At 45.1% G+C, this 21,541-nt stretch overlaps 1 protein-coding gene across 1 annotated transcript; it reads right to left on the bottom strand.

Annotated features, from left to right (window-relative positions):
• Nucleotides 1-6,482: 6,482 nt before the first annotated feature.
• On the bottom strand, nucleotides 6,483-7,770 carry LOC109939482 (phospholipase A1 PLIP1, chloroplastic). Its single transcript, XM_020537664.1, has 2 exons — nucleotides 7,281-7,770; nucleotides 6,483-6,728 (listed from the first exon to the last, which is right to left on the bottom strand). The coding sequence occupies exons 1-2, from the start codon at nucleotides 7,494-7,496 to the stop codon at nucleotides 6,606-6,608; spliced, it is 339 nt and encodes a 112-aa protein (XP_020393253.1). The 5' UTR covers nucleotides 7,497-7,770; the 3' UTR covers nucleotides 6,483-6,605.
• Nucleotides 7,771-21,541: the final 13,771 nt, after the last annotated feature.

Raw genomic sequence — 21,541 nt, 5'->3', positions numbered from 1 at the left:
CGGTTGCGCTAGCTTGTCGGAGAGGGACTGGAAGTTGGCGGTGAAGCGTCGACTGAAGTCTCCCCAGTCGTCGATGCAGTGTCGGGGTAGATGTCGTAGCCACTGTAGCGCATCTTGCCCAAGGACGATGGGTAGGTATGCGGTCATAACGTCCTCAGATGCTCTGGCAGCCCGAGCAGCGGTGGTGTAGACGGCTAGCCAACCCCCTGGATCCTGTTTAGGTTCATACTTGTCGACATTGGATACCTTGAAGTTAGGAGGCCACTGGATGGCCCTAAGGCGCGGAGTAAGAGCGGACACTCCGCACGTGTCCTCCTGTCGTCGGGGACGATGTCTGTCCCGGGGAGGGGAGTTGTGATTGTGGTTCCTCGACCGTCCCCGGGTGGTTCCGCCAGTTGAGGCCGTTGCCGACTCAGTCCTGGTGGCCTGGCTCTGAGTCGGGATGCCATGATCCCGGTCGTACTCCTCCCGACGGCGAATCTCGTTTTCATGCCGCCGCTCGCGCGAAGCATTGATGGAGCTTCGTGCGTCTCGGCGACTGTTGATGGCGTGTCGTAGATCGTTCGGCGGGTGAGCGAGCGGTAGAAGATGGTTGGCTGCCTGGGTGAACAAGCGTCGGTATCCCTCGGCGTCGGGAGCCCGAGGAAGTCCATTAGCTATCCGAGCTAGTACCCCTCCGACTTCGCTTGGCGTGTTCATAGCTCGGGAGAAGTCGGGATTCAGGTTGCGCCCGAAGAGTGGATTCTCCCGGCGTTGCCTTGCGTCTTGCTCGGCCTGCTCCTGAGCCCGCCGGCGATCACGTCGTCGGGAGTTCCTTCGTTCCCTGAAGACGCGTTCTTCCGGAGTTTCTCCTATCTCTGAGATCTCGTCTCGCGAGACAGGCTACTCCGGATCCCGTTCTCCGGCCGCGTGATGTCGTCGAACGTTCCTGCGCCGGTTCCTCCGTCGGCGGGATTCTCGTTGAGGCGGCTCTTCTCCGGGCGCGGTCGGCTCGTCGTCAGAGACGGTGGGCGACTCCACTCTCCCGACGAAGAGGACGTCGGGGTAGAATGGTGCTGCTGTCGTGGCGACTTTCTTTCCGTTCTCTTTCGAGGCCAGAGGAACAGAAAGAACGACTTGCTTTTCCCTGGTCTCCTTCTTCCTTGCGATCCGTGTCCATTCTTTTGTCGGGGAAGTAGACAGCGGAGTCTTCCGGGTCAGCGAGCCCTCGGCTCCCGCCTTTCCGGAGACGATCTTTTCCCGGAGAGCTGGAGGTTGCGCCTCTCCGGCATTTTCGGGGTTTGTTGGAGGAGACTTCTTTTTCGGCGGATCCGCGATACGGTGTAGAGTTCCCTCTTCATCCGCTATGGATGAGATTGTCCCAAAGCAGAATACGGATCCAGGACGCATGGTGATCTTGCTGTTGAAGGTGACGGTCATTGAGCTAGCTTGGATCGTCGACACACCCCCTACCTGGCGCGCCAGCTGTCGGTGTTTTGGGTCTGACCGCACACCCGGGGTTGCCCCTCAAGGTGTTTTTAGGAGTAGGACGGTGTCGACGACTGTAGCAAAATGGTTCGTGCCGATCACACGAGGGACAGTGGACAAGATTTACAGGTTCAGGTCGCTTAGAAATGCGTAACACCCTACGTCCTAGTGAGTATGTAACGAGGGTACAAGAGGGCTCTCTGGATTGAAGACACAGAGAGTTAAGGTGGGTGGCTAAGTAAGATAGGGTCGATCGATCTGAAGGGGTGCCCCTAGGCCTTATATACTCGACCGTGGGGCAGTACATATGGATATGATAACAACAAGTAGCTAAAAGGTAGTGAACCTCTTGAGTTTATCCCTACGTAACCTTCGCCGACTTATCCTCGCATGGCTCCGTTGCATGAGGGCTCCAGCGCGGGAAAGTCGGGTCTCCGTTGCGATTTACTCGTTCGACGTTGTGGGCCGTCCGGGTTTGCATCAATCTGGTCTTACGTCTTCTCTGCTTTGTTGGTTGTTTCTCCCCAGGCCCACGAAGGAATGACCTTACGATTTATTAGGCCCTTGGGCCTTTCGTGAGGTCTTTTACTCCTTTAGTGGACCCGAGGGATATCTATTCCCCACACCCCGTGACCCCCTTCACCCGCTCGTGCTTCGCCACCACCTCCCCGCCAAAGAACCGGACCCACGGCGGAGAACCGCCGCGGGACTCGCCGCCGGCTGGACCCCGGTCGAGCTCCCCCCTCCTTCCTCCGTGCTGTTAACGTCGTCCGCCCCTCCCTCTCTCTGGCGTGCGGGCCCGCGCCACGGCGTCGTCCCCCGCCGTCGCCCCACGCGCGCTCGCGCCAACTGGGCCGAAATCCCCCCGGCCCGGCTAGCTGGAAAATCCTTTCTCTTTTTCCTTTCCCATTTCTTTTTCCCATTTTCACATATATATTTAGATGCTAATATTTTATGCACCAAAAATAGTCTAAATAAATTATAGGGCACAAAAATAATAAAGTATAAGAACTTGCACACCCCACTAAAGTCACTATGTTTGATGTATTGTTATTATCTGTGTTTGATTAGCGGAAGAGGGATCCGATCCTCCGGAACTTATAGCTCCGGAAGAAGGGCAGGAACCCGACCCCTCCGAGATAAACCTCTTGTGCCAGGAAAGCTTCGACGAAGGCAAGTCCATCCTTCCCTTGATGCATTATTTACCTATTTCTCTCTACCACTGCCTAAGCCTGGATTATGGGATGGGAATCGAATTGCATGGTGAGCATGAGAGAGCCCGCATTAACTATTACTTTGATTAAAAGATATGGGGCAAGTAAAAAGGGTACAAGTGACATGTTTTCCAAAAGTGTGCGATGAAGGGTATTCACCCTCATCACCTGGTGAGCAGGATGATCAGGGACTCCCTGGTTTAGGGGAGGGCCTAAGGTGTTGGCTCACCTGGTTTAGGCGTGAGCAGAAGGATTGTCCTCTCGTATAAGGACCGGTTTGTCATCTTTCATTACCTATACTCATAAAAAGTACAACCACTCGAGGTTGTGTGGGTAGCCACTCGATCTAAACTCGTACGGTCCAACCCCAGGGTTATGAAGGCTGGGGTAGCACCGGGAGGATAAGGAGGGGGGATGTTTTGTCCGGTTTGGACATGGCGGTGGCCTGACTCCTTCCGGTATAACCGTTAAGGTTAGGACGTGCAAGGAAGGAAAGAGTTTCGGATTCGGATCTCATTGGCCATGAGATCACAGAGCCGGACTAGTGGGTAAAGTGTACCCCTCTGCGCAGAGTCTAAACCTATTCGAATAGTCCGTGTCCACTGGTATGGACGAGTCTGGTATGGTATGACAATTAGTGTTTCTACTACAACCGGGAACAGGGAAAGGTGTGTATATGTTCTGGAAAGAAAGTGGTGCCACGGGAGCGGGAAGCTCAGTGGTGGTCAAGCAAGTGTTACTTCTATTGTCTTGGGAAAACCTTAAACATTGAGTACTGCCTTTCTCTGAAAAAGTATGAGTGACTTCAACTCCACCATATAAAGCATGTACAACATAGGTCACTTTCTCTTTACGGGAGTCGGGTGGGCTTGCGGAATACCTAGTGTATTCACCCAGATTTATTTATGTTTTTCAGTAGCTGAAGACTTCTTTTCTGCTATGCTTGATTGATGGGGCTGTGTCTTCACCCAGTTCTGCCTGTGGCCTGGGTTATTTTATCTTCCACTGCGGTTTATGATTTTCGGCTCACTCTCGAGCTTGTATCCCCCAGTATTGTAATAACATTATTCAGACTCTGTAACTATTTGAAGTAATGAATGTGGTTACTAGCCTCCTGGGACTAGTAATTGTATCACATTTGAGTCCCAAAGGATCGGGACGCTTCATTCTCCCTATTCGTCTCTAAAAATGAGTGCATCTATTCAATTCATTCAAATACTTGATGCATATCTTTAGGAGGGAGCCTATTTCTATATCTTGATTATATTGATACTAACACTTTATCTTAGTAATCGCATATAGTCTAAAGTATGAGAATGAAGTATGCTACTTCAAATCAATTCAACTTTGTAAAGTAATGTCACCTTTATCAAGGATTGTAACTTTCACTGTTAAAGTAGCATATTTATTGGATTCTCCTATTTTAAGCTTATTTGATAATCTAATGCATATGTTGTTCTTTTGATTGCAACTGTTATTAATTGAATGACTTCAATTGACTCTTATGTTGCTTAGTGCCTCATATACTGTCAATCAATATCTCTCTTGAAATGCACTAAGTTTAAAAGGAGAATTCAGGGTAAATTTCTGCAATTTGTGATCTACTTTATATGTGATAACTCTGACTTAGAAAAGGGTCACTAGTTGTAGAACTCTCTCTTGTGCAAAATATTTCCATATATTGTCGTGAATATAGGTCTTAAGTAACCAAGACTAAGCACAAAGCACAATGAAGAGAGCATCTCTATGTGAAGGTACATAAGGAAAAAACTGCCTCCTCTCATTTACACGTGTACCTAAATCTTCCTATATATTATTTGCATATCATGTATAAAAGGAAGAGAAAGCATGTCTATGCATTATCCCTGCTTCATACCTAGTTTAACCTCATTCTTGCATTAATGCATTTTTGTCAAAACTAGGTGAAGTAATTTTATTGTCAAAGAGCTTAAAGCTTAACCTTGTAACGAGGATAAGCTATCTTTGTTCCCAAGGTGGAGGTTCCTTAAGCCTCTTTGAAATCCTTAAGGGTAAATGCTTAAGATGTTTATAACATGCTTTCATAAGTGCATAGTCTATCGTGAGCATTCCACTTTTATTATGACACAATGCACTTCACTTTGTCTATGATATAGATATGTTCTTATTAACCTCACTATGTGCATTTGGCATTTAAGGCCAAATTTATGTATTTCTCTCAAGGCACATATTTAGGGGGAGCAATCTATATTATATAAACCTATGAAAGAGCTCAATTGACATATCCTTTTGATCATATCTCTTTCATTTGGTACACATACATATTTCTTATTCCTCTTGTGCCAAGGCTAAGACTAATGTGCTTCCATGAGTATTTCTTGTATTAGTCTTAGATTGAAAGGGAAATGGAGTATTCGGCAAAGACAAAAGCTTCCACTCAACTCCATCGGTATTGTTTGCCTGGTATAATCTTTAACTTATATTTTTTCTTATCAATGGGGGAGAAAATATAAAAAAGGGCTCTCAAACGACTCCGTTTTTGGCGATTAATGCCAAAGGGGGAGAGAATATAGCCCAAAGCAAAAAAAATATAGCCCAAAGCAAAAGGACCGCACCATCACCAATTTCAAAAGTTTTTAAAAGAAGTTTTGAATTGGTTAGTATTTTTCAAATTGGTATAGTTAATCTTCTTTCAATTGGTAAAACCCTCTTGAGCACTAAGAGGAGAATTTCATTAAGGGGGAGTTTTGTTTTAGTCAAAGGAAAAGCATTTGAAACAGGGGGAGAAAATTTCAAATCTTGAAAATGCTTCTTGCAATCTTATTCATATACCTTTTACTATTTGCAAAAGGACTTTGAAAAGATTTTCCAAAAGAATTTGCAAAAACAAAACAAGTGGTGCAAGCGTAGTCCAATATGTTAAATAAAAGAAAGCAATCCATACATATCTAGTGTAAGTAAAATTGGTTTAATTCCAAGCAACCTTTGCACTTACCTTAGGCAAACTAGTTCAATTCTGCACTTATATATTTGCTTTGGTTTGTGTTGGCATCAATCACCAAAAAGGGAGAGATTGGAAGGGAAATAGGGTCAAACCTTTTCCTAAATGATTTTGGTGGTTGAAATGTCCAACACAAATAATTGGACTAACTAGTTTGCTCTAGATTACATGTTATACAGGTGCCAAAGGTTCAACACAAACCAATAAAAAGATCTAAGTTAGGGTTCAAAAGAAAGGAGCAAAAGAAACCGAAGAGAACCCTGGTTTGCCGCACCGGACAGTGTCCGGTGCACCAGGGTGGATCGACTTCAACTCTTCACCTTCGGGTTTCTGAGGCCGCGCTCCGCTATAATTCACCGAACTATCCGGTGAGCCAGCGGAGCAACGGTCAACTCCAACGCACTACACGACGGTTCACTTACAGCAACCTATGGTTGGTTGCTAAAACGGCCTTCAGCGACCTACGGTTGGTCGCTAAAAACTTTTAGCGACCCATAAGGATGCTCGTTGTAAGTGCCGTCGCTAAAGGCTTTAGCGACCGACATCTTTTTAGCGACCGACCGTCCGTTGCTAATATTGTATATTTAGCGACCAACCGTGGGTTGTTGTACTATAGATTTAGCAACCAATCGTGAGTCGTTATACTATACATTTAGCAACCAACAGAAAGTTGCCCCTAGTTATAGTCGTTAATAATGATAATATACCATTAATTAGCATTCAACAACTGTTATATATACAAAAGCATCACAAATCACCAATTTTTATACACATAATCACATAGATATACAAATTTAATTAGTATTGCACAATGATAGATTCACATCACATAAACCATCAACAAGCACCACAACAAAATCATTCACAAAACCTACACATGTTATTACGTTTTGCACATATTTGCAAACACCCTTTCGTGGCACTACATCGCCGACAGCTTCGGATTATTGATCGCCAGATTTGTCTTTCTTGGTGCTACGCTCCTGCTTCTGGTCAGGGCTAGCTCCGGCCTTGTCTTGCACTGACGACGTCACGAACTGCAGATTGTATCTCCGAAGACATTTTGGCTGGGATGGGAGGGAGGCATGAAAGCAAAAGGATTCCTAAGTTAGGCGGTGGAAAAGGTGAATTGCTGGAAACAGGTAAGGATTTTTTTTGTAACCGAAATTCAGTTACATTATATTAGATCATCAGTATAAAGAAACTCTGGTTCAGGAAAACTCTAACGATATTTCTGTAGACCAGAAAAACAGTTCAAGGCAATTAACCAATTGGCGAAGACAAGCAGAACTCAAGGATGGACTCGGACTAGTCCAAGAATAGCTATTGGAAAATCACACTGGAAAAGAGAAGTAGACAGTAAAAATCCAAAATAGACCAGATTCGGCTTGGGCTTTCCTAGGAAATACCACCACCCCGCGCACCCCTGCATTGACGCTGGAAATACACGCATGACATGAACAAGAGGACGAGAAGTGTCTCGCACAATCACATGCTCACGTGCATTTACTGAAAGCAATTCCAAATTCACCGAGGACGAGCTGCAATTGACGCATGAGAGAGAGGAAGAGTAGTAGTACTGCTAGCTAGCCGTGGCGATGGACGACGATGATGGTTACCTGAATTCTGGGAATCATGTAGGTGATGTTGCAGAGATAGGACATCATGGAATACTCTCTAGCCTCCCCGAGTGACGCCTTCCGCAGGAGCCGCGAGAACGACGCGTGGTTGAACACCTCGTCGTCGTCGTACCCCACGGCATAGCCTTCGTCGTCTTCCCGGCAGCCGCAGGAAGCGCACTCCTTGACGCCACCAGCGATAGCCGCAGACGTCATCTCCTTGTCCGGTTCCTGGCCGCCGCCGCTTGGGACGGCAGCGAGGCACGGTGGCAGGAGCAGCGCACCCGACAAGGTCGGGGAGGTTTCGGTGGAATGCGGAATGGGTGGCCGGCGTCGGTCCGCCTGGGCGCCGAGCTGCGAGGCGCGGTCGGTGCAGGAGGGTCGGGGGAGGGCGGCTCGGTCAGGGCTCGGCCGCTGCTGCTCGATCGGGACAGAGAGGAGCGAGGCGAGGGAAGGGAGGAGAGAGGTGAGGGGAGAGAGAAGAGGGAAGGGAGAGATAGAGGCGGCGGCGGCTGGGAGAGAAGCCAGGGAGCGCGCGGCTGCTAGGGTTAGGTAGATGGGCCCCTAGTGGGCCTTAGGGTTAAGGAGGGTTTTCTTTTTTATTTATTTCGAAATGCATTTTTAAATTACTCAAAATTCATAAAAAATTTACCAGATAAATAATAAACATTTGAATAAATTATTACGAAGGCAAATAAATCACCATGAAATAAACATACAAGCAATATCATATAGTTATGTCCATACATAAACAAACCATGAAATAAACATACAAGCAATATTAAAAAGAAATAAATCACCACACAATTTAGCGATCAATGTTTACTTGTTTTAATTAATTTTTAGTCACTAACATCTACAGGTACGTTCAGGCAATAAGATTTGACAGTGATCCTTACTCTATAGCGATCCACCGCTAGTCCCTGATGATATCTATAGCGACCAACCATAAGTTGTTAAATTTCTAGACTTTTAGCGACCAACCGACCGTTGCTACAAAAGGATTTAGCGACTGACCGTCGGTCCCTAACCTTTAGCAACCAACAGTTGGTACCTAATAAGGGTCGCTAAAGATCAACCGTCGTGTAGTGACGGTCGACTGACAACTGAACAGTACGCGGACAGTTCGCGCAGAGTCAGAGCAGGCGCCAGAAGGCGCACCGGACAGTGAACAATGCCTGTCCGGTGCGGCACCGGACTGTCCGGTGGCCCAAGCTGTCAGAGCTCCAACGGTCGAAACCGTCAGAACCCTAACGATTGGATGACGTGGCTGCGCCCATCGCCAGTAGCCTTCCCAACGGCTACAATTTGGTTGGTGGCTATAAATACCACCCCAACCGACCACTTCAAGTAGTGGGAGCCCAAGCAACATTCCAAGTCATATAGTTGACATATCCAAGCCCTCCCAACCACTTCTATTCATTGATCTTTCTCATACACAAGATTTAGGCCACCACAAACAATACAAGTGCCACAAAAGAGAGATCAAGCAAAAGGGAGCTACTCGTGTGAGTTTAGCACTAGTGCCTTATGAGATTCATTGAGAGAAAGTGTGTGCTACATCTTGTGATCATTTGTGCGTGGAGTTTTGACTCCCATTAATTGTAAAGCTAGCAAGAGCCCCTTATCTTTGTGGTCGGCCTTGCGGAGACTTTGGTCTCTTGTTGACAAAGAAGAAGAAGAGCTCGCCGGTCTTGGTGATTGGTGGAGAGAGGGAAAGGGTTGAAAAAGACCCGTCCTTAGTGGACTCCTCAACGGGGATTAGGTTCTCGAGAACCGAACCTCGGTAAAACAAATCACTCGTGTCTCTTGTGCTCATTGCTTTTGATTTGTTTGTTTTCTTCCTCTCTAAGTTCTCTTGCACTATTCCTTGCTAATATTATTTTGTGTTGCTTCAAGTTAAATTCTCATTTAGAGAAGCAACACCTTGCAAGAAAGAACTTGTGTTATTCCTCTCTTTATCTAAGTCCTCTTGCTCTATACTCCATAAACTTATTAGTTGTATTGATTTGCTAAATTCTGCATTCTTTGAAAGCAGCACTCTTTACAAGCAAAGGACTAGTTTTACACTCTGATATTTGTGCATCTTGTTCTAACCACTAATCAAGGGATCTAGTTTGGATTTAGAATTATAATTTTCAGGTTTCGCCTATCCACCCCCCCCCCTCTAGGCGACTTTCAACTAGCATGTTTTACAGGACTTTACAAGCTCATCTACATCTTGGAGGGAGGTTAGCCAGCTAAAGCCATGTCAGAAGGCCTTACCGACCAGCGTGCGGGATGAGGAATGACTTTCGCACTCGCCTCCAAGGATCTATGCAAGCAACTCGTGGGCCTCCACCTAGGTAACGCACTGCATAAGCTTCACCGTGTAATCCTAGGAAGGGTGGCTCGTTTCGCCCACACCTTTTAGTTGGCTTCAATCTCAGTTTGTGTCTTGCTGAAGTTTTGAAGTCTTTTGGTTCTTGAGTTCTTCCCTTTCCTCTCTTTGCGATTTTGTGGAAAATCACCGAGTTCTTATGTTGTGGGTGCTGTTGGAGATTGATTTGTGGGAAGATAAACTTTTTGGATCACTACATACGCCTAGGTCGTGCTATTCTTGGTCGTGATCTGAGTTATTTCCCCTTTGAGTTTGTTTTGAGAAAACCACAACAAAACCCCATCACTCTCGAGATTTTGAATATGTGCATGGATTTTTTTAGTTGCTCATGTTCATACTTCACGAATAGACTTCTTTGCCTCTGCGCAAACTGCCAGTAAAATTTGAGGAGAATCTGAGCATTTTTGCCTGAGCAGCACTGTCGCTCCTCTACCTAGCACTACTGAACAAGGAATTTTCATCCCCTGTTGCTCAAACTTCACAAATATCTTTGTCTCTATCATATCTTGCTACTTGTAAAATTTGAAGTGACTCTGACAAAATTTTGTAGAACGACACTACCACACCTACAAGTGTCACTGCTCCTTGATGATTTTTTGAGACTTTTTCAAAGAACTTCTGGTGGTTCGTAAGGGTTTTCTTTGGAGTTTCTTTTAAAAGTTTGGGGTCCAAATCAAGTTCTTTTGTCATTTTGAGCGTATATTCTTCTTTGGAACTTGGTAGGAGCAGCCGATCGATCTATGGTTAAGTTGTTCTTCTGTGGAGTGTTTTTGGTGTCCCTAATGTTGCTTGGGTCACAGAATCAAGACACAAGCACTTGATTGATAAATTTTTATTGGCTCCCATTCACCCCCCTCTGGTCGCCTCACCGGTCCTTCACTCTAAGTTGTAACTCTGATCTTTTGTAAGGCTACAAGAGACTCCAACTTGTGGAGATTCCTTGCGAATGGGGATAATCTTGATATAAGAAAGAAATGTGGCACTCAAGTTCGATCTTTGGATCACTTGATAGGGGTTGAGTGCAACCCATGTCCATTGGGACACCACAACATGGAGTAGTCAAGCCTTTCAGGATTGACCGAACCACGAGAAAAATCACTTATGTCTTGTGTCCATTTACCTTCTTACTATTTTCTCTCTTCCTAAGTTCCTCTCTTCACTTGTGATATTGCTCTTAGTTAATTTACATCTTGGAAGAGCAATCAAGTGAAGGGATTTTTTCTCTCTTCTTCTCGACTCAAACTTGATTTATATTACACTAACTCTCAATCTCGATCAAGTTTGTGTTTTTAGTGTCATTTTTGCAGGATCATCTATTCACCCCCTCTAGGTGCTCTCAGCCACCTGATTAGATGGTTATCAGGCCTTGTGCAGGTGGTGGGCTTCCCTTGAGTTCCACCATTTCTGAAAGGAATAGGAGAAATCGTGGTACCGAGTTGTTCCACAACTACGACAACAATGGACATATGTGATTGGCTAAGAGAATGGTATGTTATATTATGTTCTAACTTCAAACTAAATATAAGTATGTCATTGTAACTTGTATGTACAAGAAGCCAAATCCGATAATAGGCCCATGAATGCGGAGGTGTTTTTGCAAGGGCATATGGGTTCTAATCCTCATAATCCTGATATGTTGTGCACTAAGACGACCACCGTCCGTCTACTGAGATTTTTATACTCTAGTGCTCTTTTGCATCACCTTGATGATGTATTAATATTCGGTGTGTGTTTCTCCAAGGAGCATATGGGGAACAGATGGTTGAGCACCATGGGCAAGACAATGACTCGAGGAGCCAGCCAATTGATCCAGAGGCGACATATGCTAGCGCAATAGGACAAGCACATGGACGGTGAGAGTATTTCATTTCGATTTCTATGTTATGGTCATATCTTTGTGATTGTATTGATGCTATGGTTCACTACTATAAGTTGGGTATATTTGATTCGTCGATTGACTCTGGGGAGCTGAGACGTCGAGGACGACAATCTGTATCATCGTCATCGCAAACGTCTCGTTCTTGTGCCTCCACCCAGGACATGGAGATTGCTAGAATGCAGGAAAGTTATAAGGCAACAAACAGATTATCAGAGGCAGCAAGCTAGCGCGCCAAAGGGAGAAGGACGAGTACTATGCGAACCTCTAGGTCCAGCAACAAGCTTTCCTCTCGGTAAGTTGAAGTGATATGTTTTACGAGTACAAATTTGTTTCATTTTGTGCTTCCTCAAAAGTTACTTGCACCTAACTTGTAACAACTGTCACAACAAACGGGCGTCCAGAATCCATCCTTTAGGATGCTGCCTACAGCACCTGCACCGCTGCCTCCACCTCTGCCACTTTTCCCTTTGATTCGTCCAGATCAGGTATTCATTCATATGTACATATATGCGCATGTGAGTGTGATAGAAATGAAGAACTTAGTGTTTAATATCTCATCTTATGTGTTACTGGGCTTCTAGACACCTCCTGCTTCGTTGCAGCACCTGGAGAGACATCTGGCTAAGACGACACGCGCGACTTCGTGGGTGAACGAACCTTTTCACCACCCAAAGTCCAGTTGGAGGAAGTGGCCACAACTCCAACCAACTAGGTGATAGATATGTGTGATGTTGAACTATGTGAATGACTTTGAACCTATGTGATGTGGAACTATGACGCTATTTAAATGAATCTATATGTCATGTTGAAATTGAAATATATATGTGTTTGTGTGAATGGAAATGAGAACGTATGTGAGAATGTGGTCTGTGGTTGTGAATCGATGGTTGAGAACGTGGATGAATGTATATGTTGATGGCTAAGAATGTGGGAATCTGATGTGTATGAAATTTGTTATTTTGTAAATTGTGGGAATTAACAATAAATCAGGGAGATTTTTCTCCCTAGAAATACTTATGTCTAACGGCTTGCATGCAACCGCCGACGAAAATAAGGTTATGCAGACCCTTGGACATAAGTCTATGGTGCCCACTCACCACTGTTACACCCATCAACGACTTTAATTGTTGATGCCCCTGTAAACCGTTGGACATAGCTTATGTCTGACGACGACTGTCGGAAATAACCTTATTTCCGACCTTTTGGAATTGACGGACCCTTGTCGTCGGACATAAGCCCTAAACTGTCGGAAATAATTTATGTCCGACGGTATAGAGGTTATGTCCAACGGGTGAGGGTTAGGCCATCGTTTTTTTGTTCTGTTGTTGTGTCCACAATGATATCCTTTATATTTATTTTGTTTGGTTGAGTGGGAGCATTATGGGTATGGCCCACTCATCTTTTTCAAATGCATAAACAGTATTGAGTTCTCTGTCTCGATAGAAGTAAGGACTTGTATGTATCTCCTCCTCTAAACTTTAAAGCTCTAAAAGCTTTAGAGCACTGAGATCTAAAGTTCTAATGTGAGGTGAGCTAAATTTAGATCTAACTCTATACCACTCATTTGAAGTTTTTAACTCAACAATTTAGAGCTCTAAAGTTTAGAGGGGGAAATCTAACACCCCCTAAATGATATGGTGATCTCTTTGTTTTTGCTAGTCCACACATACATAGGGGTGGTCACATGCTCTAAATTTTACGCTATAAAATTTAAGGATTGAATTGTATTTGGATCAAACTCTATTTATATTTATTTTTGAACTAAAAATAATTAGGGCTCAAACAAACCGTGAAGAAACATATAGATCGCGGTCCATTACCATCCCTACACATATGTGTATCCTGTGGATAAATTTACTTTATTATGTGTAGTTTTGATTTTTTTTTGTGTGTGTGGAAGAGACCCATTTCGCTCGGTTTTTCATTAAAGCAGGGAATTACTTCTAGTTAAAAGATACACGGGATCGGTGGCCTCTGAGCGATTCACGCGCGCTCAGCTTCTTGCACGCTGACGCGTGTGGTCTGCTCTGCCGTGTGGATGTCGCTCGCTGTGTGTGGGGCCCGGCTCCATCCGCTCGTGATGCCGCTCGCTGTGTGTGGGGCCCGGCTCCGTTCGCTCGTCCACGGCGCCGTCCGCTACGTCTGTAGCACCAGCACGCACCCGCCTCCGTCCGCTCATCCTCGACACGCTTCCCAAGCTCCGCGGCGCGCTTCTCTCGCATATGCGGCGTGCTTCTCGAGATCCGCGTTGCGGCCTCCCGTCCGCTGTAGATCTGCCACGATGGCTCCGTCCGCTCGTCACCACCGCGAGCCACGGCTCGGCGCGGTTCTCCAGGCGAAACAGGTTCTCCATCCCGGTGTGGGTGAGGGACACCACAGCGGGGCTCTCGAAGATGTCCGGCGTGGCCGCCGAGCCGTTCCCGTTGGTGGACCTGGGGGCTTCCGCTTGGGCATCCTTGTCGCTAGCTGGAGGGCTTGGATCTTCCATACTACGGCTTGGGTCGGGCCCAGCGCGTCGGTGGCGGCCGGTGCGTCCGTGGCGGCCGGCGCTTCGCCGTTTCTCCCGGTCAGTGCCCCTCCTCAGTTCTCGTTGTTGTGGTCCGCTGCTCGTGCCCATACCGGCATGTGAGGACTATTCACCGAATTCCAAAATCCAATAAATCCACGCCTTGTCGTGCCTCTGACCGTGCTCCGTGTCCGTCGCGTGCTTTCTCAACAGCGGCGTTGCACTATTTAGTCGTCCTTCGTCGAGCTTCCTGAACAGCGTCAGCCCACTGTGTTCCTGTCCTTCCACCGCAGCGCCCATGCCGCTGCTTTCTCCCAATCCCATTATATGAAGTACCTCTGTTGTTGTCTTCCTTTCCCCTCTGACTGGCAGGCGCTCCTTTCTTCTCGTCGACTCCATCGCCGTCGTCCGTTCCTTTTCTTCGGATCCCTATTTCTTTTGTTTCCATTCCTTTCCGTCTCTGCATTGGATTCATGTGCATTGGCTCATCGTTCATGTTGCTCATGTAGATCTGCCACGTTGGAGACCTGGCGAACACGCACAAGTCCCGAAATCGTGCAGTCTGTCCCTTCTTCAGCGATTTGAGGTAATCCTTGGTTCCACCGTTCCTTGCTTTGTTATGTTGCTTTGGTTTTTTGGTTCATTGCAGTACATGCAAGTGCTCTTATGTTCTTGTGTTCATTCTACAACTCTCTAATAAGTGAGCACTTAAGGACTCTATGGACTCCGAAATTTGGTTACTAAAGTATACAATAAGTAATGGTTTTTTTGCACTTCATGAAATTCTAGGTTATGTTCTTGTTTTCAGTCTGCAACTCTCTAATAAGTGAGCACTTCAGGTTTCTGTAGACTCTGCAATTTGGTTACTAAGGTATAAAACTCTAATAAGTAGCCAGTTTTTTGTCTCAAAGCACAGAGAACTATGAAATTTGGCATACTATTAAGAAGTTAGGCTATGTCATTCGTTTCTTTTTACATTTACCATGCAATGTTTATATCATCATATATCTTTGAAGGAAAATTAACAGTTTTCTTCAGGGATTTTTCTTTCTTTTGTTTACAAAGTGGAACTATTTGGTTGTCTTCTTCATTCCAGAATCCAGAGCTCTAGCTTTCATAGTAAAATAGGACATGACACATTCATACATATGGCAGGTGTTTGTTTCTGGAGCTATTGAGCTCAAGTTTCTGTATCATAATATTAGTGTGTAGAATAGGTGTCAATCTTCTACAGTTCAACTTGCCATGAATAATTGGGTTGCATTTTTTTATTCATCCTGAGTTTATCATGGAATAAGTCACGAAGTTATGCTTCATTTTAGTTGGTTGGCATGCTCCCTCGTATCTTGTTTATCCATTTGAAAAGCAGAACGATTACATGCATGTCTGCTTTATTCTTCTTGTCGAGTTGAATTGTGTTTGTGGCTTGGTTTCTTTGACATCTCAGTTCTACCATCTACTGCAAACTGGCTGTTTTATTTCTAAGTGCCCGACAGGATTAGAAAAAGCTACACATTTGGCAATTCCTGAATCCAGTGCCACCTGACATAAAGTATATTTGGTTCATGTTAATAAAAAACTTACTACCAACTGTAGATATTACCTCAACTGATATTGGTTTTCTTCCATAGAGTTGTGGCAACGCCAGCAACTAATTACTGAGGTTATTCATGGTTCCATGGCTCTAAATATGTGTCATTAAATTTTAGTTTGCGTAGCTCCAGTTCTTTAAAATCGGGAACCCATTAGCCATACAGTTCTTGTAAACCAGCTTGACTCCCCTGCAAACTTCAGTCTTTTCATTGCTTGTTACTTGCTGCTTTTGCTATTTATAGTGTGAACACGGTTGTTTATTGTTGCCTCATTGTTTGGTGATGCTTCTTGCTGCTTTTGCTACTTTACCGTATACCTGCATTTTTTAGTTATATGGAATACTTTCACAGCTAGCTTTGTTTTAGGTTCCATATCTTCCTATGTGAAAGGCTGTACCAGGAAGTACGCATTAAATAATGTCATACATTAATAGTGGTGTCTATAGCTTGGTTGATTATGGAACACTTGTGCACCTATTTTTGATTTAGGGCCCATAGCTTACTCTCTGAAAAATTGGATCTGCCCTTGTGAACCTTTGAGAACCCTTAGATGTCACTGAAAATGGATGCTCCTCTACCCTGAATCCCCATTCTTGTTTAGCCTTTATATGCTTCTACCTTTCCAAACTAGGTAACAACAACGCGTTAGAATAAATAGGCTAGCTTGGGTTAGAAGCAAAGAAAACTATCTTTTGGTATGTAGTATTTTCTTATTGGTTCCATTCCTTCCCATCAAACATGTTGTACTACCAATATCATCAGATGGGGTGTACTCAGGTGGCACTTCCTTAGCTGTGCCTATGTGGCAAACTGATTCCTTTAGACTGGACTTTTTATGGAGAAACATATATGAAAAATAGGAAACATTGCCTCTATTACATGTGTAATTATATTATACATGTAGGAAACAATTGTATTCAGCGATTTTGCGAAGTCTATACTGATATTATGCGTTCTTTGGGTTGAATATGGCCTTAATTTCAGCCAATCTGTCTCTTTCCCTTTCGCGTAGCCAACCAAACATTCGTTATGTCTTTGAACAGCTACTATCGAACACATGAACCCACTTGATCAGCCATCCGCTTCGGCGCCGGCACATGTGTCGCGTTATGTGATTCCATTCCACTCTCAACGGGTACGGCGGAAGCGGCCAGGTTAGTGGCTCTCGGGCTTTTGCTGCTGCATTTATCTGCTACATCTCTATGCACATACTAAGACGTGTGTGCATGTAGGTTGCAGGCAACAAGTCTTTACTCGACTTTCCTGCAACGCTTGCCACCGCTAACAGACAACATCGCATAAAGAAGATGCGTCGTACACTTGTGTCTGCTGAGCAAGGTTCCAGCAACGGTTATTCCCTATGGCCTGCCTTTTCGAAAAACATCTTTAGGTTTCATATGTGATGGGCGTTAAAAATCCTATGAATTTATGGCCGACTTGCTGCTTATAGTTAGCACGGATGCAGCCTTGCCGCCTCTTGAACAATCATATGTCGAGTTGCTTAAAGGTGCTTATGTTCCACCTGCCTAGATTATTTTATGTACGTATTCCTAAAGTAATCCATGCAGCCTGGACCCATCTTTGCATGTAGAGACCTACAAAGATAGCTCATACTATGGTGGCCCATCAGACGAGTGCCCACATTGTGGCGCCGTTTTCTAGTTTCAGGAACGGGTCAAAAGCGTGTCTGCTGTTGCGCAGCGCAGGCTTGTGTACAATCTTTGTTGTGGAGGAGGTAAGATTGTTCTGGAGCCTTACAAATGTCCACCGCCTCCCTTATGTGACCTATTGCGATTCGATGGTGATAATCGTGCCAGAAGGTTCCTTAGGCAAATTCGCTCATACAATTCCCTTTTCGCGTTTACCTCACTGGGTGCCGTCATTGATAGATCGATAAATAACGGTACAACACCTTATGTTTTCAAAATCAATGGTGTCGTACACCATCGCATTGGCTCGCTGCTACCCAGCCATGGATTGCGACCACAGTTTGCGCAGCTTTACATATACGACACTGAACACGAGGTATAAAATAGGTTGGGCATGTTTGAGAATGAGGTTGACGTCCATGATCGTCCGGACCCAGAGGTGGCCCGTTTATTGCTTAACATGCTAGATGAGCATAACAAGTTGGTTGTAGCATTTCGCTTTGCTAAAGAACGTTTAGACGAAGAAGGCAACCAAAAGGTGATGTTGCGATTGTTAGGCTGCAACACACGACATGACGCACAGTACAACTTACCAGCCAATGGTGAGGTTGCTGCTATAATAGTGGGCGATTGCTCACCTTCACAGTTCAAGTACGATGTCCTTGTGCACGCTAGAGAGGGTGGTCTCAAACATGTTTCGTGCTTGCACCCGTCCTACATGGCCTTGCAGTACCCGCTTCTTTTCCCTTACAGTGATCGTGGATACCACCTTGGAATAAAATATTCTGACGTGGGAGGAGGCGATGTCTCATGCCGCAAGTATGTTACAATGCTTGAATTTGTTAGGCATCGTTCCCATTACAGGCTCAACGAACCGAATCCATTCACTTGCTACGGCAGGCTAAGCAACCAGCTAGCGGTTGATGCATATTCTATGATTGAAGCGTCTCGATTGCAGTTCATAGCGGACCACCAAAAGGAATTGTGTTGTGAATCCGTTCAGGGGATAACCGACGCCACTAGCAAGGGTCTCACCAGTGCAGATTCGATTGGTGGAAGAGTTATTGTCCCAACGTCTTTTACAGGTGGTCGAAGGTACCATGTAATGAACTACCAGGATGCAATGGCCATCTGCAGAGTATACGGCCCACCAGATCTCTTTGTCACGTTCACATGCAACCCTAAATGGAAGGAGATAGTCGATGCGCTGTGCTTCGAGCCTGGTCAGCAGCCATGTGATCGTTCTGATATCGTTGTAAGGGTCTTCCATATGAAGGTCGATGAATTCATAGCAGACATTAGAGAAAATAAAATTTTCGGTCCTATCTGTGCTGGTGAGCTTCATCTTAACTTGTCGCATTGAGTGGTTCCTTAATTTTTTTGCATTCTCTCATCTATAGTCTGACCTATGCAGTTTTACACCGTAGGATTCCAAAAAAGGGGCCTACCGCACATACACTGCCTTCTATGGTTACTTGGTGGTCGTTCGGAGACCGACGCATGTGCCATCGACACTTTTATATGTGCTGAGATACCTGACGTTGCCATTCATTCCTTGGGCTATGCTCTGGTTGATGAATTCATGATACATGGTCCGTGTGGTGATTACAACTGGCGGTGTCCATGCATGAAAAACGATAGATGCTATAAGAAATTCCCTAAGACGTACCAAGACGAGACTATCATCGATGCTTTTGGCTATACCCTTTATAGAAGATGAAACAATGGTCGGTTTGTAGTAAAGGGTGGAGTCAAATTGGACAGTAGGAGCATAGTGCCATACAATATGCAGTTGCTCAAAAAATACAATGCACATATTAATGTCGAGTGGTGCAACAAAACACACATGATCAAGTACTTGTTTAAATATGTTACGAAGAGAAGTGATCGAGCTAGGATATATTTTGAGTTGACTGCGAACACAAATAATGCATCTCCAGGTCCTCAAATAGCACCACCAAATGAGATCCGCAAATGCATAGATGCCAGATACCTATCAACATGTGAGGCTCTATGGCGAATCTTTGAGTTCGACATTTACTTTAGAGTACCTTCTGTGGAACGTCTGGCGGTACACTTACCTGCAAAAAACATCGTACGCTATGAGCCTGGGGCAGACCTACAAACATTGCTTTTGAGCCGTGCAGTGAAGAAGACAATGTTAACTGAATGGTTTGAAACAAACTTGAAATACAGTGATGCGCGTCTCCTGACTTTTTGTGATTTCCCAAAAGAGTGGTCGTGGGACGTTTCTATTAGATGTTGGCGTAGAAGTTGGTTGTCGTCTGCCAAGATTGGGTGCATGTACTACGTGCACCCAACAGCTGGGGAGCTATACTATCTACGCATGCTCTTGATGTTTGTTTCGGGCGCAACGAGCTTCGTTGATATAAGGACCTTCCAAAATACTGTGTACGAAACGTTTAGGGAGGCGTGCGAAGCCCGTGGTTTGCTCGAAGGTGACAATGAGTGGAACCTTCTATTTGATGAGGCGGTAGTCTCTGCCTCGGCGTCTCAGCTTCGTCAGCTGTTCATTACCATTGTCGTTCATTGTCCTGTTTGCAATGTTCGTGCTCTGCTCGACAAATATTGGATCTACTTTACCGATGACATACATCGTGGACTTAAAGAAGCCCTTGGCAACCCGCACTACACAGCTCCACATGAACAACTCCTCACGTTGCTTTCGAGGAAACTAGCAAACACGTTTGCTAACAGTGGTGCCAACATAGCTGATTATGACGTGCCAATCTTATCGGCCCATGGTGATGAAGTGTTTGGCAACCGACTGATAGACGACGAACTAAGGCCTGAACCATTACTATTGTGTGACCATGCTGCTGTTGCTGCTGTCTCGCAGCTAAATGCTGACCAACGATTCATTTTTGAAATGCTGATTGAATCTGCGCTCTCCTCCTCGCTGGGCCTATTTTTTGTATGTGGACATGGTGGGACAGGTAAAACTTTCTTGTGGAACGCTATACTCACGCATTTGAGATCCCGACAAAAAATAGTGCTTGTTGTAGCGTCCTCTGGTGTGGCTTCACTGTTGTTACCAAAAGGGCGCACTGCTCATTCGCGTTTCAAAATACCCTTTGATCTAGATGAGAGCAGTGTTTGTGGTGTCAAGAGAGGTACCATGCTGTCTAAACTTATACAACGGACTTCTCTTGTCATATGGGATGAGGCGCCGATGACCCATAGGCATTGCTTTGAGGCTCTAGATAGGACTATGCGTGATATTCTATCGGAACATAAAGCAGAAAATGCGAACATACCATTTGGTGGCAAACCTATTATGCTTAGGGGAGACTTTCGCCAAATTTTACCCGTTGTGCGCAAAGGCTCACGATCTGCCATAGTGAACGCATCAATTACAAGTTCACCGCTGTGGTAACATGCAACTGTTTTGAAACTACGAACAAATATGAGGATCTCCAACCCTTCTTTACATGGGAAGGAACGTGCAGACATGGAACAATTTAGCAAATGGGTCTTGGATATCAGCGATGGTGCTCTGCCGGCCGTGACAAGAGGAGACGAGTCCGAACCTACATGGGTTACGATTCCTGAAGATTTGTTGATACACACGGATGGTGATGCCGTTGCGTCCCTCATATCCGAGGTCTACCCAAATTTGTTAGAGAGATATATGGACCCTACATACTTAGCTACATGTGCCATTGTATGTCCTAATAACCTTACAACTGATAAAATAAACGACTACATTGTCTCATTGCTCCCTAGACATGGTGTACAATGCCTTAGTTGCGACACAATCTCAAAGTCGTCTGAACACATACATGATTTTGACATGCTATATCCTACTGAATTCCTAAACTCTATTAATGCGGCAAATTTCCCCTGCCACAAACTCGTGCTAAAAAGAGGCGTAACAGTCACGCTGCTACGTAACTTGAACCAGACCGCAGGACTTTGTAATGGAACAAGGATGCTTGTAACTGAGATCGGCCATCGTGTTCTTAAATGCATGGTGTTAACACCCTCCGGAGTCGGTGAAGAGGTTTTCATACCAAGGATTGTGCTTAACACTACTGATGTCAAATGGCCCTTCACGCTGCAAAGAAGACAATTTCCAATACGAATATGCTATGACATGACGATTAATAAGAGCCAGGGTCAGACCCTCTCAACGGTTGGCCTGTACCTTGACAAACCTGTGTTTAGGCATGGCCAGCTTTACGTCACTGTTTCAAGGGTTACATCTAGAAGTGGTCTTAGAATTTTGATTGAA

The sequence above is a fragment of the Zea mays genome, chromosome 5 (assembly GCF_902167145.1).
Source record: "Zea mays cultivar B73 chromosome 5, Zm-B73-REFERENCE-NAM-5.0, whole genome shotgun sequence".
Taxonomy (NCBI): domain Eukaryota; kingdom Viridiplantae; phylum Streptophyta; class Magnoliopsida; order Poales; family Poaceae; genus Zea; species Zea mays.
This window is presented reverse-complemented; position numbering and strand designations above follow the sequence as displayed.